This window comes from Notamacropus eugenii, chromosome 1 (genome assembly GCF_028372415.1).
Source record: "Notamacropus eugenii isolate mMacEug1 chromosome 1, mMacEug1.pri_v2, whole genome shotgun sequence".
In the NCBI taxonomy this organism is placed as follows: Eukaryota; Metazoa; Chordata; class Mammalia; order Diprotodontia; family Macropodidae; genus Notamacropus; species Notamacropus eugenii.
The window spans coordinates 663908965-663934402 of NC_092872.1; the positions used below are offsets into that span (position 1 = coordinate 663908965).

At 37.6% G+C, this 25438-nt stretch overlaps 1 protein-coding gene across 7 annotated transcripts in view; it reads left to right on the forward strand.

Moving 5' to 3' along the window:
- Positions 1–25024, forward strand: part of SRBD1 (S1 RNA binding domain 1) — a 348418-nt gene extending 323394 nt beyond the window's left edge. For all 7 annotated transcript variants that reach the window (XM_072635709.1, XM_072635712.1, XM_072635714.1 and 4 more), the window contains 2 exons: positions 18567–18751; positions 24129–25024. In XM_072635709.1, the coding sequence (XP_072491810.1) occupies positions 18567–18751; positions 24129–24418 (475 nt within the window). In that variant the 3' untranslated portion in view covers positions 24419–25024. The remainder of the gene's footprint in view (positions 1–18566; positions 18752–24128) is intronic.
- Positions 25025–25438: the final 414 nt, after the last annotated feature.

The window sequence follows — 25438 nt, forward strand, 5'->3', positions numbered from 1 at the left end:
GAAGACCTCAGACACTCACTAGCTATGTGACCCTGGACAAGTCACTGAATTTCTCTTTGCCTGTTTCTTCATATGTAAAATGGGGATAATAATGGTACCTACCTCTTGGGGTTGTTGTCAAGATAAAATGAAAATAACTCTAAAGTGCTTAGCACAGTGCCTGGCACATAGTAGGTACTTCATACATGTTAGCTATTATTATTAATTAATAATATAATTATTAAATATATATAAGTAATGTAATTATGAATAATAATTGGTGATTCATATAATTAATCAAGACATTTGCAAATTACATCATAGTTTATCTAGAAATTTCAGCCAACTCAGGTAAAAAAATCAAGAGAGCACAAATAAGTTTAGTAAAGTAATGGAATACCAAAATAATCCATTGACCTTTTGCATTTTACTTATAAACAATAAATATTTAAGTCATTAAAACCTCATTTAAAATAACAAAAACATCAAATATCAGAAACTGACTTATTTTAAAATCTACTGGCATAAGGACAAGTGTAAAACTGTAATGACTAAAGTAAAGAAATATTTAAGTAAACGAAGTGACATTCATTGTTCATAGGTTGGGTTAATATAATTAAAATGACAATATTCCCCATATTATTAAATGACTTGAGTTAGCAGAGTGGAGCAATAGCTAAAGAAGTATCCTTGGAGCTAGGAAGACCGGGATTCCAGTCCTATCTCTGAAACATTCTCTGTCGATCTGACATCAGTGATAATTTATTTAACCTGTCAGTGGACCACATAGCTCAATTTAGAGTATAGACAATATTTGCCTGTCTCCATCAGTACATGTAGGAAACCTATCAATGAATTCACAGATCTTCACCACCACCACCCATTTGAATATAATACCAATTGAAGGGTTTCTTAATGAAATTCATGAATATAATGAAAAGTGCATAGATGAAAATATTGATGAGTGTTCTGGAGAAAAAATGGTGATGAAAGTAGCATGGCAATCTCAAATTGTAAAACATTATTAACTGGGCTATCATCAAAATATTTGATTTTGACAAAAAAAAGATAAATGATATAGAATTGAAACAGAATCTCTAACTAACTGCTTACAAGATTAGAGTTTGTTAAAACTGAAGAAAATAAAAACTGGTGAATGGATTCATAACTTAGTAAATGTAGTTAGAAAAATAGATCAGTAATTTGGTGGGAAATTTTTTAGATCCACATTATATACTCCATATTTTAGTGAACTCCAAATAGAATTATGTATAAAAAGAATTATAATAATAACAACAGCTAGCATTTATACTGCACTTTATGGTTTGTACCTTGTGCTATTAATAGCTCCATTTTGCATATGAGAAAACTGACTTGCCCAGTGAGATACAGCTATTAAATATCCAAGACTGGATTGGAACTTGTCTTTCTGCCTCTGCCTCTTATGGTTTCTTTCCAAATTCGGCTTAAGCACAATTTCTACCTGAAGTCTTTCCTGATCCTCTAGTTTCTATTATTCTTCCTCCCTGAATTACCCTGTATTTGTTTTGTCTACATTCTGTATGTACTTTTTATATATATTTATTTCCTCTAATTGAATGTAAGCACCTTGAGAGCAAAGACTATTTCATTTCTGTCTCTGTATCCCCAGTGCCTAGGATAGTACCTAACTTACAGTTAGTACTTAATAGACGGCCCTTGATTAAGTAACTTGCTCAAGGGCACACTAGCTTGTAAGTCCCAAACTGAGGATTTGAACCTCAAATCTGTGGTTCCAAGTGCAGCATTCTTACCACTGTACCATACTGCCTTCCCAACTGTTCAAGAATCCCCTCTACAACATAACCAGAAAATGGTTGTCCTGCTTTGGTATGGTGAAAACTTTCCATCCGAAGGAAACCTCTTACTATTGGGAAGTTTTTCCTAGCATCAAATGTAAATTGTCCTCTTTATATCTTGTGCCCATTGCTCCTCCTACACTCTGGAGCCAACCAGGCTGAGACTCATTCCTCTTCCAAGTAACTTTTTCTTCTAGGAAGCTATCATATCCCTCCTAATCTATCCTTTTTTTTTTTTCAGGCTAAACGTCCCAAGTTTCTTTACGTAATTCTTTACATACTAGTTACCCTTTTTTGCATACTTCTGTAGATTATCAGAGTCATTCCAAACTTGGACATATGTTTATTGACAGTTTCACCCGGTGGCCTTAAATTGAGCTGGCAGTTCACTAATAATATCAGATCTTTTTCAGATGAACTGCTCTCTAACCATTCTTCCTTCATCTTTTACTTGGGAAGTTGAAATTTTTGAGCCCAAATGTAAGACAGCATTTTTCTCTATTAAATTATCTCTTGTTAGAGTCAGTCCAGTGTTCCTACCCATCAAAATCTGGGTCTTGATACAGTCATGCAGTGTGTAAGCTTTCTCTTCCAACTTTGTGTCATCTGGATATTTGATAGAAATGCCCATCTATGCCATTATCCAGGTCATAGACAAAAATGTTAAATAAGAACAACAAACATAAGTTTCTGGGACATTTCACTGGAGACCCCCTTTCAAGTTCCATCAACCTGTCAGTTACTACTCTGGGTCATGTCTGGTCATTCAAGCAGTTCTGAATCCATTTCAGGTTGTACTGTTTTCTAGTTCACATCCCTCTCTCTTCCCCAAATCATTGTTAAATGCTTTTGCTAAAATCTAGGTATAATGTATTTATAGCATTCCCCTGCTCTACTTGTCTTATTAAACCTGTCTAAAAGGAAATAAGGTTAATTTGGCATGACCTTTTTTTTTTTTGGAAGTTGAAGTATTGTTGACTCTGGGCAATCACTGCTTACTTTTCTGTATGTTCCCTAACAGACCTTTTAATAATCCCTTTTTGAGTCTTGGTAGGAAGAGAAGTCTAGCTCTTTCTAGATCATAGGTCATGGATCTAGAGCAGAAAGGGACCTCAAGAGGTTTAGTCTAACCTCTTCATTTTATGATTGAGGAAACTAAGGCATAGGGAAGTTAAGGGACTTGCCCACAGTCACATAGGTAATAAGCATCTGAATTAGAAAATGAATCCAGATCCTCTGGCACCAGAGCCAGTCCTTTCTCCATGTTGAGAGAACTATGTTGTCTTTAGTTTACAGATTCTGCTCTTTTTCATTAAAAAATTAGTGTATCATTTGCCCTTCTCCATTCCTTTAGTACCTCTCCTATTTTCCCTGATCTTTCAAAGATAATTGACCCTGACTTTCCTTTCAGGTCTATTTACTCGTTAAGTATTCTGCATTGTATTTTCTTTGGGCTTTTAAACCAGAACTTATCAATAACAACTGGGTGTTGTTATCTTACTCTCTCTTTCCCTGTCTTTATCAACTTGCTCTTGGTCATTTTTTCCAGTTCATAGGTAATTCTCCTTGACAGAAAAGACATAACCCAATTAAGAATTAAGTACTTTTACTTTCCTTCTGACATGTCCACCCTGAGCAAGAGTCTTATCCCTATCCCTTTTTGTTCCTATTTTCCCCTTAGTATAACTAAAATGTCTAGGATTTCCAGTTCTTCTTTTATGTTGGTTCCCATCCTGGCTTTCCAGAGTATACCCATTTTCATATTCTGAATGGAGCACTCCTTTCTTAAAAGGATCCCTTGACCTTCCAGGAAGATGTTGTCCCCTCAGTATCAAAGGCCTTTCCTTTTTTAAACACCCACCTCCATATGGCATTGTGTCTAGGATCCCAACTGTTTCAGATTTACAGTCTAGAACAACAAATTCTCAGATACACAAGGAAAGGACTTAGAGTATACTCCAATCGTTATGTAAAACTCTTAATTAAACCCGCACATGAGGGTGGCTATCCTGGGCTGTATATTTTCAACAGTTAGTAAAATAGCTGCTTTCTCACCAGAGAAGTGAGGCCCAGTATTTTTTTTTCCCAGGGGTTACCTTTCCTCAAAAAATTCCTTTCCTATTTGTGAAATAATATTTTGGCTGGCCATGACAGCCAGAGGCAAGCATCAGATTTCTCCTGTTGCTTGAATAAAGTGCCAGGAGATCATGCGTTGTGTTGCAGATTACACTGATTTGTACATGTTGCAGTGAGACCTGGCATTCTCCCAAAGAATCTGCTGGGTTAAGGATTTGATTCACTCCAGATAGTTAAGCTGGAAGGTTGTGTTATGCTCTTGATAGAACTTGACAAAGGCCAGGAAATTTAATGTCAAGTCTGTCACTCAGCACTCATTGCAACCAAGCGTCAGCCTCAACCATGGTTTTCCTGCCTCTCAGCCATTCAAGACACAAGTAATAAGATGTAATTGTTTATCATTTCGATTTCAGAAACTGAAGTTAAAAGAATGGGTCTTTAGAAGAAATGATAGAAGATGGAGATATCAGAAATGCCCAAATGGCTATTTGATAGCCATTCTTATAGACTGAAGAATGATATATTATGGGATGAATTTTATTCACTCTTTTTGATAGTAATTAAAATCCATAAAAGAATGGGACCTATTTCAAGCTGATGGTTGGGATGGAGATAGTCATACAATTTATTTTAATTTACCTGAAAACAAAAACACCTGTACAAGATTGAAGTAATTGTTTTCATTGAAGACCTTGTTGGAAGGCTTCATCAAGGTTTAATGATTTAAAAGTAGAATTGGCCTGATAGAGAAATGGTGTCCCAAGTGGGATTTGTGCTTTGCTGCCAAGTTAATGAAAGCAAGGGAAACCTAGAGATTTAAGTTCTGCCTTTTTCTCTTCTCTTAAGTTCAGTGAACTGAAATCTGGGAGAATAGAAAGGGCAGAGGACAACATCCATGCATAAGCTACAGTCATAGAACATTAATATAGTATAGTAGAAAATGGTACTGGTCGTGGAGCCAGGAAAGATTCAAGCACAAATCTCAGCATTGACAACAGTCAGTTATATATTTTCTTATCCTGAGACATCATTTCCACCCAAAGAGCAGTAGAGAGGCATTCGACTGATATGAATAGGCATCTATTCATACATATGTGTGTGTATATGTACATATATACATATACATATATGTGTGTATATATATATATATGGACATATAACAAAGAACTTCAGAGAAGAATTAGAGTCAAGGAGGTCATCATTGAAATATGTAAGTGAAGAAAATGAGCTGGGTGCATGGCTAATGTGAGGAATAAAAGGTGGCACAGCATGGATGCTCCACTTGTATCCTGGTAATATCAGGAAAAAGCAAAGAAGACCCCAAACACACTGGGTCAATCCCCTTGAGAATTTATGGGAAGACATGAACCAGAATGGCACAGGATAGTTTGCAGTGTAATGTATTGGCAGGAACATCAGAGTAGATGGGATCACAGAGTTATTTGAATATTTAAGTATCTGCCTAATGTAAACCAATCCAGTAACTATTTATTGTCTGCAACGTTCAAGAAACTGGCAGTCCTCACCAAATCATCATGAAGATGGAATCTCCTAATGCATATAAAATTCTATATGAATCATAAAGTGCTCTATGTCACCACTTACCTAGTCTGGCCCTCTCCTGTCCTATTTATAGATGTGAAAACAGGCTTCGAATGGGTAAGTGACTTTCCCAATAATATCTTCCCATTCCTACCCAAAGACTGATATTCTAGGAGCCTAGTTTTATGGTCAGGGAAGATGAATGGTCTTAAGACAATCAAGATTTCTACCATAGAAAAGTGGGTTTTGTTCATTTATTTAAAATAAATTTATGCTACACCTGGGCTTAGAAGTCCTAGGAACTGCCATATCTATCAATCAGTGGCCAAAATTCTGAAGCTGCCAGATATTTAGTATTCTTTTCTAAAGTAGCTATAATTAGACCGTGTAGCAGTATTACAATCTTCAATAAGAGACATATGAGTAACTATTAAAGTCAGCCCCTTCATTGGAAAGATACTACCTGCAGACAGAGCCCATTGGATTAAGGTGTTAGTAAGAGTGATTGTGGGTTTTGGTTTTGGTTTTTGCCAGTTAAAACCATAATAATTTCGTGCACTTTCTAGGAGACAGCAATTCACCATCTCCCATTGTCTCTTTATAAAGTAAACTAGTGACTACAAGGCACCAGCCACTGAAGAGCCAGGTGATCTCGATTCCTGGCTTTGCTCTCCATTGGTTTGCATCGTAACCATGAGTAAGTCACTTTGCCATCATATTATAAATGTCACTTCTAAAAGGGAGACAATTCATTCCTTTTATACACGTCATACACTTTTCTAGTACCAGAGAGAGCTGTTTCGTTTCAGCTCTACCATCACTAGTCTCTGTATTTCCAAACAGGGTGTTTTGATTTCTCCTCCTCTTCTAAATATTCACAGCCACTAATCCACGTTATGGCTTTACAGCCAGCAAATTAAATTATATTAGTTCTAAACACAATGTTTTTGAGCTGTAGAAGTTCCATCGTCTTTGAAACCACTAACTTAATTTTATCCAACTCTTACTCTGTAACCTAAGAACCAAACAAACTTTTTTTTTAGAAGAATAATAATAAATTGCTCCCAGGCGGTAACTCTGGATGCCAGTTTTCAGCTGGAACTTAAATCTTCTGCCTGAATTATAAATCCCTCAAAGCAGGAGAACTAATGAAAATTGACATGTTGCAATTTTTTCTTTTCTAATATTCTTCTGGTTTCATATTTGCACATCTCTCAGTTGGCTATAGAAGGTGTAATAAAAGATGAGAATACTTTTTAACAAACATAACAGAACTTATACAAATAAATAATATCAAAATAGGATCCTTGAGAACCCATTTAATATGTACCCAGGAATTATATTTTTAAATAACCTGTGTACTTCATAATGACCTCCTTGCAAATCCAGTTACATATCCATTGCTCAAAATATTTCTAGAACCTGTATTAAGGATTGTTATCTAAACCCACCCATCTCATTATTTTGACCATCCTCAGTGAAGGCAAACATTCATCCTTAGAGAGTGACCTTTTTTTGGAAATATTAGAAAATCAGTCATAAGAAAGGATGAATGATTGTCCTAGATAATGTTTTTGGTTGAAAATGAGATGTGACTAAAGTAATGAGACTCATTTTCCTGGGGTGGTTCCAAAAGCAGTTTTAGAAGAGTTCCAAGAGTTTCAAACAGTGACAGTATCTTTGCATTAAGTTTCTAACTCACAAAGAGAACTATTTTGAAGGGCACAGTGTTCGTTTCACTATGTAAGTTAAGTGTGTGAGTATGTTTTAATAGGTCCCTGTTTTTCTTTAATCACCTTTCATTTTGGATTAAAATGGTTTCAGAACTACTCCTAAAACAACATAAAAATGATCAATTTAACTATTTCTTTTTGTGTGTAATATATCAGTGCAAGATACATCTAAATTGCAATGGCTTAAAGCTTTCTTAAGAAAAAAGTTATCATTAAGAACTAAAAAATTCTTGGGAATTCCAAGCAGCACGTTTTCTTACAAAGTCGATACTGAGTACTAAATTGCTGGAAACAGTGCAGTTGAAAACAGCTTCCAGTAGTATATGACCCAGTATACAATTAATGCAGCATGTCAAGGCTATCCAGTTTCCGTGCATATGTAACAGAGCTCTGAAAAAGAAGGAAACGTTTAGTAGGCTCTTCAAAAGTTAGAAGCAGGTAATAGCCTCATGCTCATAAACCAAGTCTTTGGGAAGACAAAGACTGCAGTCCCTAATCTGTGACAGCCCCTCTCTTGTACTCTTCATAGTTATTTTATAGTGCTTTATTTCTTTGCATTTGGAATGATGACCTCAGAAGACATTTTTGTACCAGGTGAAAACACTAAGACCCAAACATTAAAAACCCAAAAGCTATATACAATGTAAAACCCCTGTCTAATCAGAACTTGTGTTATCAGAATCCATCCACTGCCCTGTAGAGTATAAAAATGTTTGGGTTAGCTTGCTTTTTTGTTCAGTCATTTCAGTTGTGTCCAATTCTTTGTGACCCCATCTGGGGTTTTCTTGACAAAGATATTAGAGTGATTTGCTGGCTCATTTTATAGAAGAGGAAACTTAGGCAGAGTTAAGTGAGTTATTCAGGGTCACGCAGCTAGTAAGTGTCTGAGCCCACATTTGAACTCAGAGAGGTGAGTTTTCCTGACCCTAGGCCCTGACTCTATCCACTATGCCACTTAGCTGCCTAACCTAGCTTGCTTTACATAGAAATAGATCAGTTGCAAGCCATTATTGAGAACTAGCTGCTTTAATTTTATGTTGTTGATGATGTGCTGAGAAAAGTAATTTAAAACTACTCTAATTGGGCTCTGTTATTTTCCAATGTGTTTGGTGGCTATATACCCCTACCCTCACCCTGATCTATTATTATTTTAAGTAATGCTCATCTCTATCCCATCAAAAACTCACATGTGTCACAACTACTTCCTGTAACAAAGAGGACAGAAGTTTGCCATGAAAGACAATGATGAAAATGGCAATTAAAATTGTTTTACTTTTGATGTGACCACAAAAACAACAGATATTTTGGAGAATGCATTATTCTTTAATCTTTTGTGAATATATATCTGATAACCACCTGTAGGAATTCATTTCATTTGCAGAGTATAGAAGGGAACAACAATAGAATTTTTTCCTCCTTCGGTAGCACTTGAATTCAGATCTCTGAATTTGACAGAAAGTCAAATGACATTACAATTCAACTTGCCTGTGTAGACATGAGTATGCCCAACTAGACATATCTGATTTTTTTAGGTGTTACTGTTGTTTAGTTGTGTCTGACTTTTTGTGATCCCATTTGGGGTTTTCTTATCAAAGGTACAGGAGTGGTTTGTCATTCCTTCTCAGCTCATTTTACAGGTGAGGAACTGAGGCAAACAGGGTGAAGTGATTTGCCATGGGTCACATAGTAAATGTAGTTGGTTGGTTGTAGAGGTTGGATTTGAATTTAGGAATATGAGTCTTTCAGACTCTAGGCCTGGTACTCTATCAGGTTTGCCACCTGTCTCTTTTTTAAGTATTACAAGTAATAATTGTTAACATGAATTATAGTGCTTTAAGCTTTGTAAAACACGTTGCCTACATCTCTAATGTAGTAATGTAGTAATCTGCTGTTTTTGCCCACTTTTTTAATTGAAGAAATAAAGGTTCAGAAAGTTGAGTAGATGGGTGTAATTAAAATATGAATGTTAAGCCAATTTTGTTGGTTGTATTCAGTACTTTAAGCCCGCAAAATTGGTATTGAGAATGAACTGTTTGCAGTTAGTAGTGATATAAAGAATATTAAACATACATTTTCTATGTTCTGCAGAAAAAGTATGCCACTAGAATTACATTTTTAAAATCCAGTTTTCTCTGAAAGAATTAATTTTTGAGGTTGACTTTTTTAAATCAAATTCTCACACTGATTTTTATGAGGAATTACAACTTTCAAATTCATATATATTTGTTTAAAAATAACTGAATTATTAAATTTTCTTTATTATTGATTAAAACTGGAATATAAAAATCATCTATGATAGGACAGCCAAGTATTTGGAGTAAATAAAGGCAACTGGAAGTATTTTACCCTCATAGTATGTCTCTCTCTGGTTGGGACTTACAATCCTATTTGTTTCACCCACAAGGCACATGCTAATATTAAGTTGTTTTTAGTGACTATATTGCATCACTCACTGTTCATTCTCTTGCATATCACACTGCTTTTTAACGTAATGAACCCAGGTCTCTCAGCCCTAGATGACGTTGCTGGAAATTATTACATAAGAGGGACTGCATCTGAAGTCTTATAAAGTTTTAGAGAATTACTATATCTTGTACAAAATTTCTTATTCCTTGTCAAAAGAAAAAGCATAAGATTCTTATGAAAAGTATTAGTCATTTCTGATTATTTGGAATTGTGTTTGAAAGTAGGCATGATCTGCAGTCATGAGGTCTGTTTTAACTTTGTGCAGATGTGTTGCTAAAAGAACATGATGTGCTTATTTGTTGCATTTATGCTACTTTTTAACTTTTAAGTAAGATGGATGAAATTATGTATTAAATAAAAAACATCAGCAACTCAGCATGACTGTCTTAGACTGAAAAAACTGCTGACATTTAGTGGTGCACATCAGAGTTTGACATAACTTTGGAAAAAATTTCCATTTAAAATCACCTATTTGGTGAAATTTACCCAGGTTTGAGGGTAATTTCCCATTAATTTATGGTGGTGACATTGTAGGGAAAATGTAATTAATTTTTTAAAACTATAATTGTTTTTAACTGCTTTTAATCACTATCTCCATTTGTCACTTAACATTTTATGCTTCAAATCTTGAAGATAACAGTTTCATTTGAACTTTTTTTTTTTTTGAGACTGGGAATGTGAACCTTCTTGATCTGCAAAGACTGAAATTTCGTAACCGATTCCTAAATTTTGTGTTGAAACAAATGAATATTCTCACAATCAGAATTCAGTGTATATGTAGGGGTATTCATATAATCAGTACAATAGGAGCTGTTAAATGGGCGTGCCATCACACTAGGTAGTGCTGCATCTACAAGATTAAGGTTAGCCATTTGGATAAAACCTACACTTAGTTTATTTTATGGTTCCTTTCTCTCTGAATTACTTGGATTGCCATTTTCCTGTTCATCCACCCTTGTTGTAACTTTACCAAAGTTTTCTAAATGAAAAAGTATTTAACTTTGTTCTTAGCCATGCTGTATCAAAATAGACTGGATCAATGTGCAGCATGAGCACTGACCCCAACTTGGTGGTTTTTATTGATTTTTGTGGCAAATGCCCTTAGGCTTTGGATGAGAGTGAAAATGATTTATAAAGTATGCATACAGTTTAACCGGGCTACATTACCCCTCCCTGCCCCCCCCTCCCCCCACATCTGTAACCACTATAAACAGATTTCTAAAATGTGGAAATGACTGGTAGCATGTAGTCCCTCATACAAAGCCAGAAAGATCCAAGTTAGCCTGCTGTATTAAATGTTTCTGATATTGAGGCTAATACTTATTCACTGTTTGGGGAAATTTTTGCCCCTGTGTCAGCTCCTGTATCTAGACTGATAATGAAAGATTTATGTGTGACCTGACACTACTTAAAATCACTGCTCAGCTCAAAGAGTTAATGCCATAGACAACCCAGTAGTCCAGAGCAGCAGGGCCTGAGTCATTTTGGTAACTTCATGTTGTCACTTTAGCTATTTTCTTTCCATAGTTATTACTTTTAAAATGTCTATCTTCTATTTTTACATCTCCTTCTTTTCCAAATATATACATACCCCTTCTACTCCTTATACAGGCATGTTCTTAACCTTTTTAATATCATAGCTTCTTTGGCAGCAGTTTGGGGACACTTGTGGAACGAAACTAAAAAGAGTGGTTTTAAAATACCTAAACTATACTCATAGGATTTCAAAGGAAATCAACAATATTGCAATGCAGTTATGAAATTCACAGACTTATTAAGAAATCCTTCCCTGTATAACTAAGAATATGAAAAAAGAGAGAAAAATGTTCGGTCAAACTAACCAATATCTGAGCTTTGTCTGACCATCTATGTGACACCCATCCATATCCCAGCTCCAGACCTCTGCAAAGCAGACTGAGAGGGGCACTTTTCTCTTCTTTGGGACCAAGCTCACTCATTATAATGTTTTTGGGGGGGAAGGGGGAGGAGGCAGGGATGGTTTTTGCATTTGCATTGTCCTAGTCACCTTATTTAGTCTTTTCCTAGTTCTGCTTTCTTTACTTTATTTCAGTTCATAAGCTTTTCTAGAATCTTTTCCTCACAATCTTCATGTTCTTTATTGTCATCACTTCTTATTGCAGAGTAGTTTTTATTACATCCAGTTACCAAGATTTCTTTAGCCCTTTTTCATTCAGTTAGTATCTACATTGGTGTGATTATTTTTTAAAAAGCAATTATAACAGAGGGATCTGCAAACCTCTCGCAAAAGGTCCGTCGCGCTGCAGACACAAAGCCCAGCCCAGACCTGCTGTGGCCACGGCTGCGGCACCGAGAGAAACAGATCCGAGCAGGCTTCAGGGACGGGTTCTCCAGCGGCCGCACAAGTCCCTCCACCCACAGGTGACAGGGGTGGGTGAGAGAGTCTCTTTGGCGGGTCGAGAGGGGAGTGGGGTGCCCCCATAATTCAGGCCCCCCCCCGGGAGGTAGAAGCTGAGAGGCGACTGCAGACAGGGGCTCCCCAAGCGGGCGGGAGCCTGAATCCATTGCGGAAGGTCTGCTCATAAACCCCCTGAGGGAACTGAGCCTGAGAGGTGGCCCTGCCCCAATCTCAGCACCAGATCATAATCTCATACTGAATAGCAGCCCTGCCCCCGCCAAAAGCCCTGAGGCTGGAAGCAGCATTTGAATCTCAGACCACAAACACGGGCTGGGAGGATCAGGAGGTGAGGTGGGTGTGAGGAAAATATTCAGAGGTCAAGTCACTGGCTGGGAAAATGCCCAGAAAAGGGAAAAGAAATAAGACTATAGAAGGTTACTTTCTTGGCGAACAGGCATTTCCTCCCTTCCTTTCTGATGAGGAAGAACAATGCTTACCATCAGGCAAAGACACAGAAATCAAGGCTTCTGTGTCCCAGCCCACCCAATGGGCTCAGGCCATGGAAGAGCTCAAAAAGAATTTTGAAAATCAAGTTAGAGAGGTGGAGGAAAAGCTGGGAAGAGAAATGAGAGACATGAAGTCAAAGCATGAACAGCAGATCAGCTCCCTGCTAAGGGAGACCCAAAAAAATGTTGAAGAAATTAACACCTTAAAAACTAGCCTAACTCAATTGGCAAAAGAGGTTCAAAAAGCCAATGAGGAGAAGAATGCTTTCAAAAGCAGAATTAGCCAAATGGAAAAGGAGATTCAAAAGCTCACTGAAGAAAATAGTTCTTTCAAAATTAGAATGGCACAGATGGAGGCTAATGACTTTATGCAAAACCAAGAAATCACAGAACAAAGAGAGAAGAATGGAAAAATGGAAGATAATGTGAAATATCTCATTGGAAAAACAACAGACCTGGAAAATAGATCCAGGAGAGACAATTTAAAAATTATGGGACTACCTGAAAGCCATGATCAAAAGAAGAGCCTAGACATCATCCTTCATGAAATTATCAAGGAAAACTGCCCTGAGATTCTAGAACCAGAGGGCAAAATAAATATTCAAGGAATCCACAGAACACCGCCTGAAAGAGATCCAAAAAGAGAAACTCCTAGGAACATTGTGGCCAAATTCCAGAGTTCCCAGGTCAAGGAGAAAATACTGCAGGCAGCTAGAAAGAAACAATTCAAGTATTGTGGAAATACAATCAGGATAACACAAGATCTAGCAGCCTCTACATTAAGGGATCGAAGGGCATGGAACAGTATATTCCAGAAGTCAAAGGAACTAGGACTAAAACCAAGAATCACCTACCCAGCAAAACTGAGTATAATACTTCAGGGGAAAAAATGGTCTTTCAATGAAATAGAGGATTTTCAAGTATTCTTGATGAAAAGACCAGAGCTGAAAAGAAAATTTGACTTTCAAACACAAGAATGAAGAGAACCATGAAAAGGTGAACAGCAAAGAGAAGTCATAAGGGACTTACTAAAGCTGAACTGTTTACATTCCTACATGGAAAGACAATATTTGTAACTCTTGAAACATTTCAGTATCTGGGTACTGGGTGGGATTACACATGCACACACGCTCACATACATAGAGACAGAGTGCACAGAGTGAATTGAATAGGATGGGATCATATCTTTAAAACAAAATGAAATCAAGCAGTGAGAGAGAAATATATTGGGAAGAGAAAGGGAGAAATGGAATGGGGCAAATTATCTCTCATAAAAGAGGCAATCAAAAGACTCATTAGTGGAGGGATAAAGAGGGGAGGTGAGAGAAAAACATGAAGTCTACTCTCATCACATTCCACTAAAGAAAAGAATAAAGTGCACACTCATTTTGGTAGGAAAACCTATCTCACAATACAGGAAAGTGGGGGATAAGGGGACAAGCAGGGTGGGGGGGATGATAGAAGGCAGGGCATGAGGAGGAGAGTGCAATTCGAGGTCGACACTCATGGGGAGGGATAGGATCAAAAGAGAATAGAAGTAATGGGGGACAGGATAGGATGGAGGGAAATATAGTTAGTCCTATACAACACAACTATTATGGAAGTCATTTGCAAAACTACACAGATATGGCCTATATTGAATTGCTTGCCTTCCAAAGGGAAGGGGTGGGGAGGGAGGGAGGAAGAGAAGTTGGAACTCAAAGTGTTAGGATCAACTGTCGAGTAATGTTCTTGCCACTAGGAAATAAGAAAAACAGGTAAAGGGGTATAGAAAGCTATCTGGCCCTACAGGACAAAAGAGAAGATGGAGACAAGGGCAGAGAGGGATGATAGAAGAGAGAGCAGATTGGTCATAGGGGCAATTAGAATGCTTGGTGTTTGGGGGGGGAGGGGATAAAAGGGGAGAAAATTTGTAACCCAAAATTTTGTGAAAATGAATGTTAAAAGTTAAATAAATAAATTTAATAATGAAAAAAAAAAAATAAAAAGCAATTATAGAAATCATAATATCAGTGTATATTGTAATCTGGATGACACCTTTATTCCAAAGAGCTTAAATCTGCTTCACTCATTCAACAAATATTTATGAAATTTTTGCTAAGTGTATATTGTTATACTGAGTGCAGAGGGAGCTAAATATTCAGAGAAGAAATACTTCCTACCCTCATGGAGGTTACTTTTTGGGAGGATGATACAAACATAAAACTATATCTTATTAGAAAGGTACAAAACAAGTATGTAAGGGCTCTGTACTTGCCTCTTGGGAAGCACCATATAAATACTCCCACCCACCTGAGTATGAGGTAGCAGGGGTTGGAAGAGGATCAGAGAAATATTAGATTTCTTTGGAATTAGGCTTTAGGGATTGGAGTAGGAATTCAATAAGCTAGATGAAGAAGGAGAACATTGTAAGCCTTGGGAATAAGCAAATGCCTGGAGACTAGACAGTGTAGTTCAGGAGACTTTATATTTTGCCTAATTAACTGAAGGGAAAGAGGTAAGGATAGAAGGGTAGGGTGGTTCCTGATTGTGGAAAACCGTAACACTTTTTCATTTATTCTCTTTGCTCTTGCATCATCCTTACTTATGGGCAGATACCTCATCCTTGTTTTGCAGGTGAAAAACTGTGGCCCAGAGGTCAAATTAATTATTCACACAAGCAAATGAGGGGCGTAGATGATGCTGAAGGCTAGGTCTGCCCTTTCTCAGTTTAGTTTTATTTCCACTGGATCACTAGTTCTTGTGTAGTGTATTTGGAGACTTAGTCCCTCTGGTCACATTTATTAATAATAACATATTCCTCTTAGTTAGAAATTTAATTTGTGAATACAACCTTTTTTTAGTGGGGCATGAGGCACAGGGCACATTTAGCCATAGATGGGCAGTGGATGAGGGGAAACAGCCTGGGTATTTGAAAGTTACTCAGCTAATAGTCATCCAGTTGTAGTCCAACGAAACTCAGTAGATGCCAGCGAAGCTTGGTCAGCAAAGCATGGATTATTTAGAAAGTTGAATAAGGAAGTTGGCTGTTGGTAAAGATTGCCATGTTACATCTGCCATGTCAGTCAGAGCTCAAACAGCTGTGTCCTGTCACTGGAACCTTGTCATGCCACAGCCTGTCCTTCAGCACCAACAGTTAGCAGCTAACCCTCTCAGCTGTGCTGTGGAGAGTCTGTGCATGAACACACACACTCATGCACTCTGTCTATATTTCTCTCTCTCTCTCTCTCTCACTTTCTCTCTCTCTCTCTCTCTCTCTCTCTCTCTCTCTCTCTCTCTCTCTCTCTCTCTCTCTCTCTCTCTCTCTCTCTCTCTGTCTCTCTCTCTCACACACACACACACACACACACACACACACACACACACACACACACACACACACTTTCTCTTCCTTTCAGACTACCAGTTTCATTTCAGGTCAACAAGAGATTCAGTGCTTGCTGTTTTAGGTGCTAAAGACTGAAATGTGAGAAATTTCTTATTCAATAGGGAAGTCAAGGCATATAAGCAGCTATAATACAGTATTAAAAGTGCTATTAGAAAACAGCAATCAAAACCCTGTGGTGCTGTTCAGTTATGTTCAACTTTTCATGACCTCATTTGGGATTTTCTTGACAAAGGTATTGAAGTAGTTTGCTATTTCCTTCTCCAACTTATTTTACAAGATTAGCCCCTGAAGCAAACAGGGTTAAGTGACTTGCCCAGGGTGTTACAGCAAGTAAGTGTCTGAGGCCAGATTTGAATTCAGGTCTTCAGAATTCTAGACTGGGCGCTATGGGAGCATGCAAAAGAAAGAAAAATCAAGTCCAATGGGGAAAGTAAGAGGAGACAGAAAAGTATGCATACGTACACATATATATATATAAATGAAAAAAATTATGGATATATAATTGTGTGTTCATGTATGTGTATGTATATTTGCATGCATATGTGTATATAATTGTTAGTCCCTGAAGTATAGGTGTTATTCACCAGGCAAAGATAAAAGAAAAGATATTCTAGGCAGAAAGAATAACATGAAGAAAACCAAGGAAGACACGTTGTATGTTTGGAAAATGGCTAATAGTCCAACCTGGCTGAAGCAGAATGTCAGAGGGAATAGTGGAACATAAAAGCTGGAAAGGTGTGTTGGAGTCAGACTATAGTTCTAGTTTTAGAGAACTATAAGTTCTAGTTTAAGAAGTTTAGACTTTATTCTCCTAAATTAGAATCCCAAGCAACATTTTTTATTTCCTTGAGAGTACATGATTTTATTTCATTAGTCCATTAGGTAAAACAGTTTAATACCCTGAGTACTATATGTTTTGATGAAAGATGTTTGCAAAGATTTTTTCTGAAAAGTTGCTTTTATTCCCAGAGCTGTAGGGCAAGACCTGAGCAAATTCTGACCATGGACCGTTTGCCAGTGTTTAAGTAGTAAATTAGAAATTTTCAGTACTGTGTAGGAGAATAACAGCCACTTGTGGAACCCAAGGGTCTTTTTTCCAGTAAGATTCAGCAACATAGCCTTGAAATCTAAAAAGTTTTTCAGCAATGCTGCAATAGCCTTTCCAGAGGGTCAGTTCTGATTGAGGACAGGGTTTTCCATCAAGTTTCTTTGTTTTTTAACCCCTATGTTGCTGCATCATCTTTTAGTTAGGGAAGAAAGAATTTGAGAGCATCATTGACTGCCTGCTTACTGAGTTGACTTTTTTAAAGCGCCGTTAATCAATAAAATGAAATTCAAAGATGTAGAAATACCATTATGCCTAGCATAATGACAAATCTTGTAAAATGAGCTGGAGAAGGAAATAACAAACTACTTCAATATCTTTGTCAAGAAAATCCCAAATGAGGTCATGAAGAGTTGAACATAACTGAGCAGCACCACAGGGTTTTGACTGCTGTTTTCTAATAGGACTTTTAACACTGTATTGTAGTTGCTTATATGCCTCAACTTCCCTATTGGATAAGAAATTTCTCGCATTTCAGTCTTTAGTACCTAAAACAGCAAGAAATGATCTTTGATTGGGAAGATATGGGTTCAGATTTTGTTTCAGACATACTGCTATTGTGATCATGGGCAAGCCACTTGATCTTTTAATGTTTCCAGGCAACTCTCTGGGATGTCAGATGAGTTGCCTACTGGTAGTGCCAGAAATTCCCTACCCTAATAAAATCATAATTAAATGAATCTGTGATTTTATTGTTTCAGAAATTTCTTCTAGTGATACCGATCACCACCAGTCTGTACCTTAGTATCGTCTGTGACTTTTAGCCATGTCTTCCCATAACTTCACCAGAGGGGATCCACCCATTATCTTGGAGGCCTTTCTCAGTTTCTTTTAACATCTTGAGAGTACCAGTGGAGTATTCCAGTTGGCTACCTCTCATCCTCCTCCATAGAACTAGACCATCTTCAGATAACTTATTTTACACTTTGTTCTTCAAAGTTCCTGCTAAGTTGGTGTGTTGCAGTCTTTTTGCAACACATGAAACCAAGAAAAATAATCATCAGTAGTGTTTTAATTAAACATCACTTTGTATTTCGTACTATACTGGATTCTGAGAGTGATTACAACAGATGTAGTCCTTGCTACCTAACAACAACAGTAGCATATATAGTTTACAAAACTCTCTATGTACATTTCCTCATTTGATCCTCACAACAACCTTGTGAGGTAGGTGTTGTTTATTATCCCCTTTTTCAGATGAGGAAAGTAAAGCTCAGAAAAGTCAAGAAAGTTGCATAGGATCGGAATTTGAACTTGTGCATTCCTGGCTATAAGTTAAGCACTTGATTATTCACTGTGTCACATAAGATTAAAAAAAAAATTAAAGTAAAAGAAATGTAGGAAGATTGAAGTTAAATTAATGGTCTACAACATCTAGCACAGTTTAAAATACACAGCAAATGATCACCAAATTTTTGATCATACATGTGGATCTATGCACATTTCAGAGATAAGTGAAAATATAGGGGTAAACAATGAAGGGAATTTAATGATGCTGAGTAAAAATATTAAAGAGGTATTTTTTTTTTGCTTTATTTTGTTTTTAACCATTAAAGGTTTTTATCTCTTATTGGCGGCAACCTCTGTGAAATTGGAAAGCCTGAAATGCAACAAAAAATAAATTCACTTCTTCAAAAGGAAGGAGTAGAAGAAATTGCTAAAAGTTTGGAAACAACAGTACATACGTTGCAAATTATCATCGATGGTCTGAGTAAACCTGAAAGCTTTGACTTCCGAACAGGTAAGGGGTGAATATTGTTAATGCCTCATATTTACATTTTTGTATTTCATGGTACTTACTTTCTCACACGTATATTTCATCATTTTCATGTACTTATTTTTTTCATTTGTCCATCAACAAGATGTCTCATAGGCATCTCAAATTAAAACATGGCCAAAATGAACTTGTCTTCACCACAAAAACATCCTCTTTTAGAACCTCCTGTTGAGGGCACTACCATTCTTCCAGACACTCCAGTTTTCAACTTTGACATTGTTTCACTCTTTACTCCTCCCTCACTCTATTTGTCAAATCTTATACTTTCTACTTTCACAATGTTGCTTTCTTCTCTCTGCTTAGATCTACTCACACACTCACATTCTAATTCAATCCTCATAACCTCTTTACTAGACTATTTCAATCCTCTAATTGGTCTCTGTCCCTCAAATCTCCCTCTCTGATCCACTGTCTACACAGCTAGTAAAATATTTTTTTTTAAGTTCTAGTGTGACCATTTTACCCTCTCAGTGCACTCCACTGACCCCCTCTTGCTTCTTGAAACAAATATAAGCTCCTTGGCTTACCTTTTAAAACCCTTCACAAGCTGGGGCTAACATGCCTATCTACCCTTATTCATTATTCCTCTGCTCAATGGCTCATTGACTCCCTAGTACCTGTATCGCAAAGGCAATATTCATAGCACGGATGGTGACTATGAATATGCCAGTATAGTTCTCAATTGCAACTCCATATAGAAGGCAGAAGAAAAACATTTATTCAGACACTGAAAAGTCAAATCCATCATAGTAGCCAAGAAGTCAATACACATTAGCACTGCAGGGACACAGCCATTCCCAAGCCTTCCCCCCTTCCCACAAACAAACAGGAGCTTTGCTGTCTGCTTGGCTGTGTCCTCTCCCTGCCCTAACTGCTCTTAGTCTGTTGTACCCTTGCTGTTCCACCTTCCTGTTCAGCAAGCTGCTCCAAACACATGATATAGGCTTCCATGTGATTTAAGCTGGTCACATGGGCCTGTTATTGAATGGGAAAGATCTTCCCATTTAAATTATTGTTACAGTACCTCCAGTAATACAGATGGCATGATTTGGATCATGTAAATGTAGCCACTTGTGTAGTCAGTCTGAAGAACTCCGTGCTTAGACCTTCTTTAGACTTTAGGGTCACTCAGTCATGACAGCCAATCTGCAGGAGATGTTGTTCTGAAAATACCCCTTGCACATGCACACTAACCCCATCTTCCTATGGTGACGTAATGGAGGTAAAGCATTAATCCCATTTCCTCACGATTATGTGTACTAATTAACATACTTTTGTCCTCATATGGAAGTTGTTTACTGCTGTGTAGAGCTTAGTTTGAAATCTGTGGTCACATCCAACTGCTTGCCTGATGTGCTAATAAGGTACTTTTACCTTTCTTTTCTTGAGTTTGCCTCATTGACCAGGACAAGGTCCAGACCAAGCTTTCTTTTAACACCACTCCCCACCCCCTTTTTTACATTTAAAGCTTTTTTATAATCTGGCTCCTTGCTCCCTTTCTGGACTCCTTGTGTTTGGCTCTCTAGCAGCATGGCCACCTTGTTGTTCTAGAATGTGAAACTCCCATTTCCTGCCTCCATGGTTTTGTACAGATTATCCCCCAAGCCTGGATGCTCTTCCTCTTCCTCTATACCTCTTTTTTCACCTCATTTCTTTCAGTCTCCTCAAATCCCACCTTCTGCAGATCTTTCCTAATCTGTCCTGCCCCAGCTGTTCCTGGCTGACCTTCCCACCTCGCTTTTGTTTTCCATCTACTCAATATCATGTGTATACCACCTGGTTGTTAATATCTTGTCCTCCCTGTTAGCGGTAGGGAGTCAGTCCTCAAAGACAAAGACTAATTTTGCCTTTCTTTTTATCCTCAGCATTGACAGTGTCTGGCACATAGCAAATACTTAATCAGACATGTGTTGCCTGACTGACTGCCATACAGCCAAACTGGCTGTCTTGCTCTATCTCACATGAGACACCCCATCTCCTCATCCTGGCACTTGCTATCTGTCCTCTGTGCCTGCAGCACTCTCTCTTCTTCCTTTCCTTCATTTAGATTCCCCCCTTTTTTTAAAAGTGCTGTCTGGAAAGTCTTTGCTGACTCCCAGCTGACAATACTATCCTCCCAGTTATTTTGTATGTACTGTATATCAGCATATTTATATAACTCTTGTAATGTCTACCGCTTAGGGACATAGATTGCTTCATTTTTGTCTGTGTATCCCCAGTGCCTATCACAGTGCCTGGCATGTAGTAGATGGTTAATAAATGCTTGTTGATTAATGGATATTTTTGATCTTCATAGCAGGAAAGGAAAATTAAACAAATAGAGTTAATGAGTTACTAAAGTAGCATCAGGCCAGGGTTTCTAACTCCTCAATTAACACACATGAGATAATATTTGTAAAGTTCCTATCTCAGTGCCTTGCATGTAGTAGGTACTTAATAAAAGCTTAATCATTTCATTCTCTTCTCCTTCTTTTTCCATTATACCACCTGACTACACTCAAATATACCTATGTGTGTCACCCCTTATCCCCAGTCACATGCCTCTTGGTGACTTTTTCTAAATATCACCCAGGTAGAATTCTGAAGACCTTTGTGAAAGTTAATTCAGAACCTATCCAGTCTCTAAATCACTGCCTTCAGATCCTTGCATGGTATTTGTCAAAACAGCACTAAAGAAATTAGATAATATTCCTATATTTATTTTCTCCTAGTTCAGATTGTTCTTTACTTTCACCACAGAGAGTGAGAGCATTTGAGAGCATTCTTAAGAACCATAGTAAGAGGGAAGAGTGCCCATGAGCAGAATCTACCTAATCATGTTTTCCAAAGTTTTTTAAGATTGCCAATAATCTTGATATTCATAGATAGTATGTTTATAAGATTTAGAGCTGTAAACAATCTAAACTTTCATTTAACCCAATCTCCTTATTTTACTTAGAAAAAGACCGGAAAAAAGTTGAGTAATTTGTCTCATCTTTCATTGAAGCCCTACGCAGAAGTTGTCCCATATCTTATTGTGGCATGCATGGAGGTGCCCAGGGTTTCTCGGAGGACATACCACCTGCTGTTCTAGCAGGTTCTATAAAGTTAGAAAGGCCTGGCTTTGATGGCAGTATCTTTTGTTCATGGACTAGCCTCACTAAGTTCTTAATGGCTCATCACCAGTTGGTTAATTTGTTTTTTAACATAGCAATTTAAAAATACCATACTCTCTTAAGGTTTAAAGGCATTCTAATCCATGTAGGTAGAATGAATACCCAGTTAGTCTTTGGAAGTATTAAATTATTTATTTTGTCCTTTTTCTGCATTTTACATTTTCTCAAATGTGCTTACTTTCCCAGGGCCCCAGTCACCTTCTCCTAAATTTTTTTCTCATATGTCCTGAGTGTTTTTCATTTGATATGATCAATTCTATTTAGATTAACACTTGTAGATACTACTCATAGTATTTATAACTTGTATTAGGGGCAGGATTAGACTTGTCTGTCAAAGTGTTAAAATATTGATATTGCAGACTTTTCAAAAACTTTCATTTGTCCCTATGGCCCAACCTGCCTTCAGGAACATGTAAAGTAATTCCTGACTCAGATTTTCCATGCAAAATTAAACTAAACAGCTGATCAGGAATCCTTAGGGAATCTGAAGCAGCTGGTTGCCTGCAGGAAAGGGGAGAGGAGAGAGTTTTCAAACATAGAACAATTCCTATGGGGCCTGACAGCGCATCTTGTCCTTAGGCCTGATCGGCTCTGTGGTTTTATTTTGCATGAACGTGGCCCTTTCTCAGGGTGGTATTACATTACAACAGGTTTCTTGCTCTTGGAATTCACTGTGTCATCATCAAGTAATGAGGTGCATTCTCTTTCTGCAGAATTACATGTCATGTAGAGTCTGTTGAAATTTCAGATTTTTTTTGTGGTATGGAAAAAGATTTTTGCGTGTGTGTTTTAAGGAAAAAACTGAATTTTCTTTTAATTCACAGTTGTGCTGTGATTGGTTGAAGTGGGGTGGAGAAGGGGATGGGGTTGTGTGATAGGTTGAGAAATGGAGAAAAGAGCTGACCAGTTGCTGAGGCAAATGTAGAAGACGACTTCAGTGAGCTGTCAGGATGGAGCATGACAGCTGTGGAAAAAGAGAAGATGAGAGGGAGGAGGGGTAGAAGTGATGTATCATAAGTAGGGGTTTTGAATATAGAATGTGCTCTTTATTGCTATAGTCAGTGCTTGGCAATTCTACAAAAGGAAAGCAAGGGAAAAGAGGGAGAAATGAAATCCACAGTTAACCCACAACCTTCATTTCAGCTATGCATTCCAGGCTCCTCCCATATGCAGTCCTTTTTACCTGAGCAGCATGCTCACAAATAGCCAACTTGATTTCAGTTCCATTTTCTTTCCCCCTTTTTTTGTTCTCTGAGAAAGAAATTAATGAATATGGATCCAAATAGTAGTAATGCTAATAATAGCCGTATTTATATAGTGCTTTAAGGTTTGCAGAGTTTTCTGAAAATATTATCTTCATAACAACCCTAGGAGGTGTTATTATCACCATTTTATAGATGAGAAGATGGAGACAGACTTGTCCATTAAATGTCTGAGGCAGGAATTGAATTCAGATCTTCCTGACTCCATTTCTGGCACTCCGAAGTTATGAGAAGAATGCGGAATCTAAATAGTCAAGAATTGGTCACAAGTGATTATGTAAATACAGTGACATTTTCTGGAAACTTCCATTGGTCTCTATGTTTGTGAGTCTTTCATTCACGTTTATTCACAAAGTTAGAATCCTCTTAATCAAGTAGACTCTGTAAAGGGCAAAACCAGTGCCTTCTTCATTGTTACATCCTCCCAAGTACCTCCTGTCTCAGTGTTCCAGGACCAGTCCTTATAAAGCATAGGAGGAAGTCAAAACATGTTGGATAGATAGATGAATTTGAGAAATTTGTGGACAGATGGAGCCTCTAATCAACTGTTTTACATCTTTCTTAGAATTTAATGAGTGTTGTGGTATCATTTGACCAAAATCATACTCTTATTTTTCTGTCATCTAGCAGTGAGTGTCTCTATGGCCTTTTTACTTTTTTTAGACTCATTTGGTATTATATTAATGTGGTTTTTTAATAAGTTTCTTCAGACTGTTTAATGTGTATATGTTATGTCTGTCCTCTCTTCCAACTAGATTGTAATTAACTGGGACAGCATTTCCAGGTCCCTTTGGACCCTCCATGGTGCTTAATGTAGGGTTGGACATACTCAACAAGTACTTATTGACAGACTAATATTGTAACTAGGAAATACCATAGTGTGATTGATTTTGATTTTATCTTTTTTTCCTCTTTTCCTTAAAGATTTTGATAAACCTGACTTCAAGAGGAGCATAGTCTGCCTAGAAGATCTGAATGTTGGAACAATTCTCACTGGAAAAGTCGAGAATGCTACTCTCTTTGGGATTTTTGTGGATATAGGAGTGGGCAAGTCAGGGCTGATTCCCATTCGAAACATTACAGAAGCAAAGCTTTCTAAAGTGAAGAAGAGGAGGAGTCTTGGACTGGGCCCTGGCGAGAGAGTGGAAGTCAAAGTGATCAATATTGATATTCCCCGATCTAGGATAACCCTCGATCTCATTCGTGTTTTGTGAGCATCGCACTGGACACCAAATTTTAATTTCAGTTTTACTAATTATAGCTCAGATATGTGAGAACTTGTCTAGGGATTAGAAACAAGTCATATTATCAGGTGTCTCTGAACATGCCCCTTCTTTAGTAGTTGCCTGTTGAATAATTAAGGAAACTGAATATTTCTTCTTGAACAACTTGTTCTATGTGCCCTCGGGAGACACATGTCACAGAGCCTCATTTGGCTCATTGGGTGAAGCTTCTGGGGAAATTGGCTTGTCATTAGTAGATATTGAGCCATTTCTCTAACTCTTTAGAAAACCATTTCACTTTCTACACAGCACAAGTCTCCTTTCCAGGCCTGTTTTCTGATGACCTTCTGAAGTATAGGGTGGCTCTCCACACAGTTGAATTCAATGTATGAGTTATGAGTCAGACATGAGTCCAATTTATGAGTTATATATGACATTTCATATGCACTCTGTAATTGAGGTGTATAAATCCTTTGTTTATTGCCCCTCTAAACTGAAACTTTCTACAGATCCAAGTGGGTCTGTAGCTTTGAGTTCAGAAAGTTATTGAAAGAATCATGTGTTTTGCTCTCTATAATAAAACTTTCATGTAATAAACTTGCTTTTATTTTGGTGATTGTACAATGAAATGCAAAGAAGTCGTATCTGGAGAATATTCACTTATAGGAGAATGCTAGTGACATGCCACATTTCCATGAAAACTACTTTTAAAAATACTGAATCATGGATAAGGAAATGCTCTGAAAGACAGACCACCATCCTGTTCACAGCATGGTACTCACAGGTTGTCTTTCAGGAGCAGGTCAACAGCATTCCAGCTTGACGTTTAAGTAGAAAAGTCTGCAAACTTTTGTCTTTGGCATTTCTGCTCCAGAAAAGGTGTTACCCTCCCTTCTCGTCTGCAAGAGAGGGGTGCAGTCAGATCTGTGATTTCACTGGAGTAGGAGACTGCTGCTGAAGAAACCTCTTCAGCCAGTGCAGCTTGGCACCTACTCTGCCCTTTATACTGAG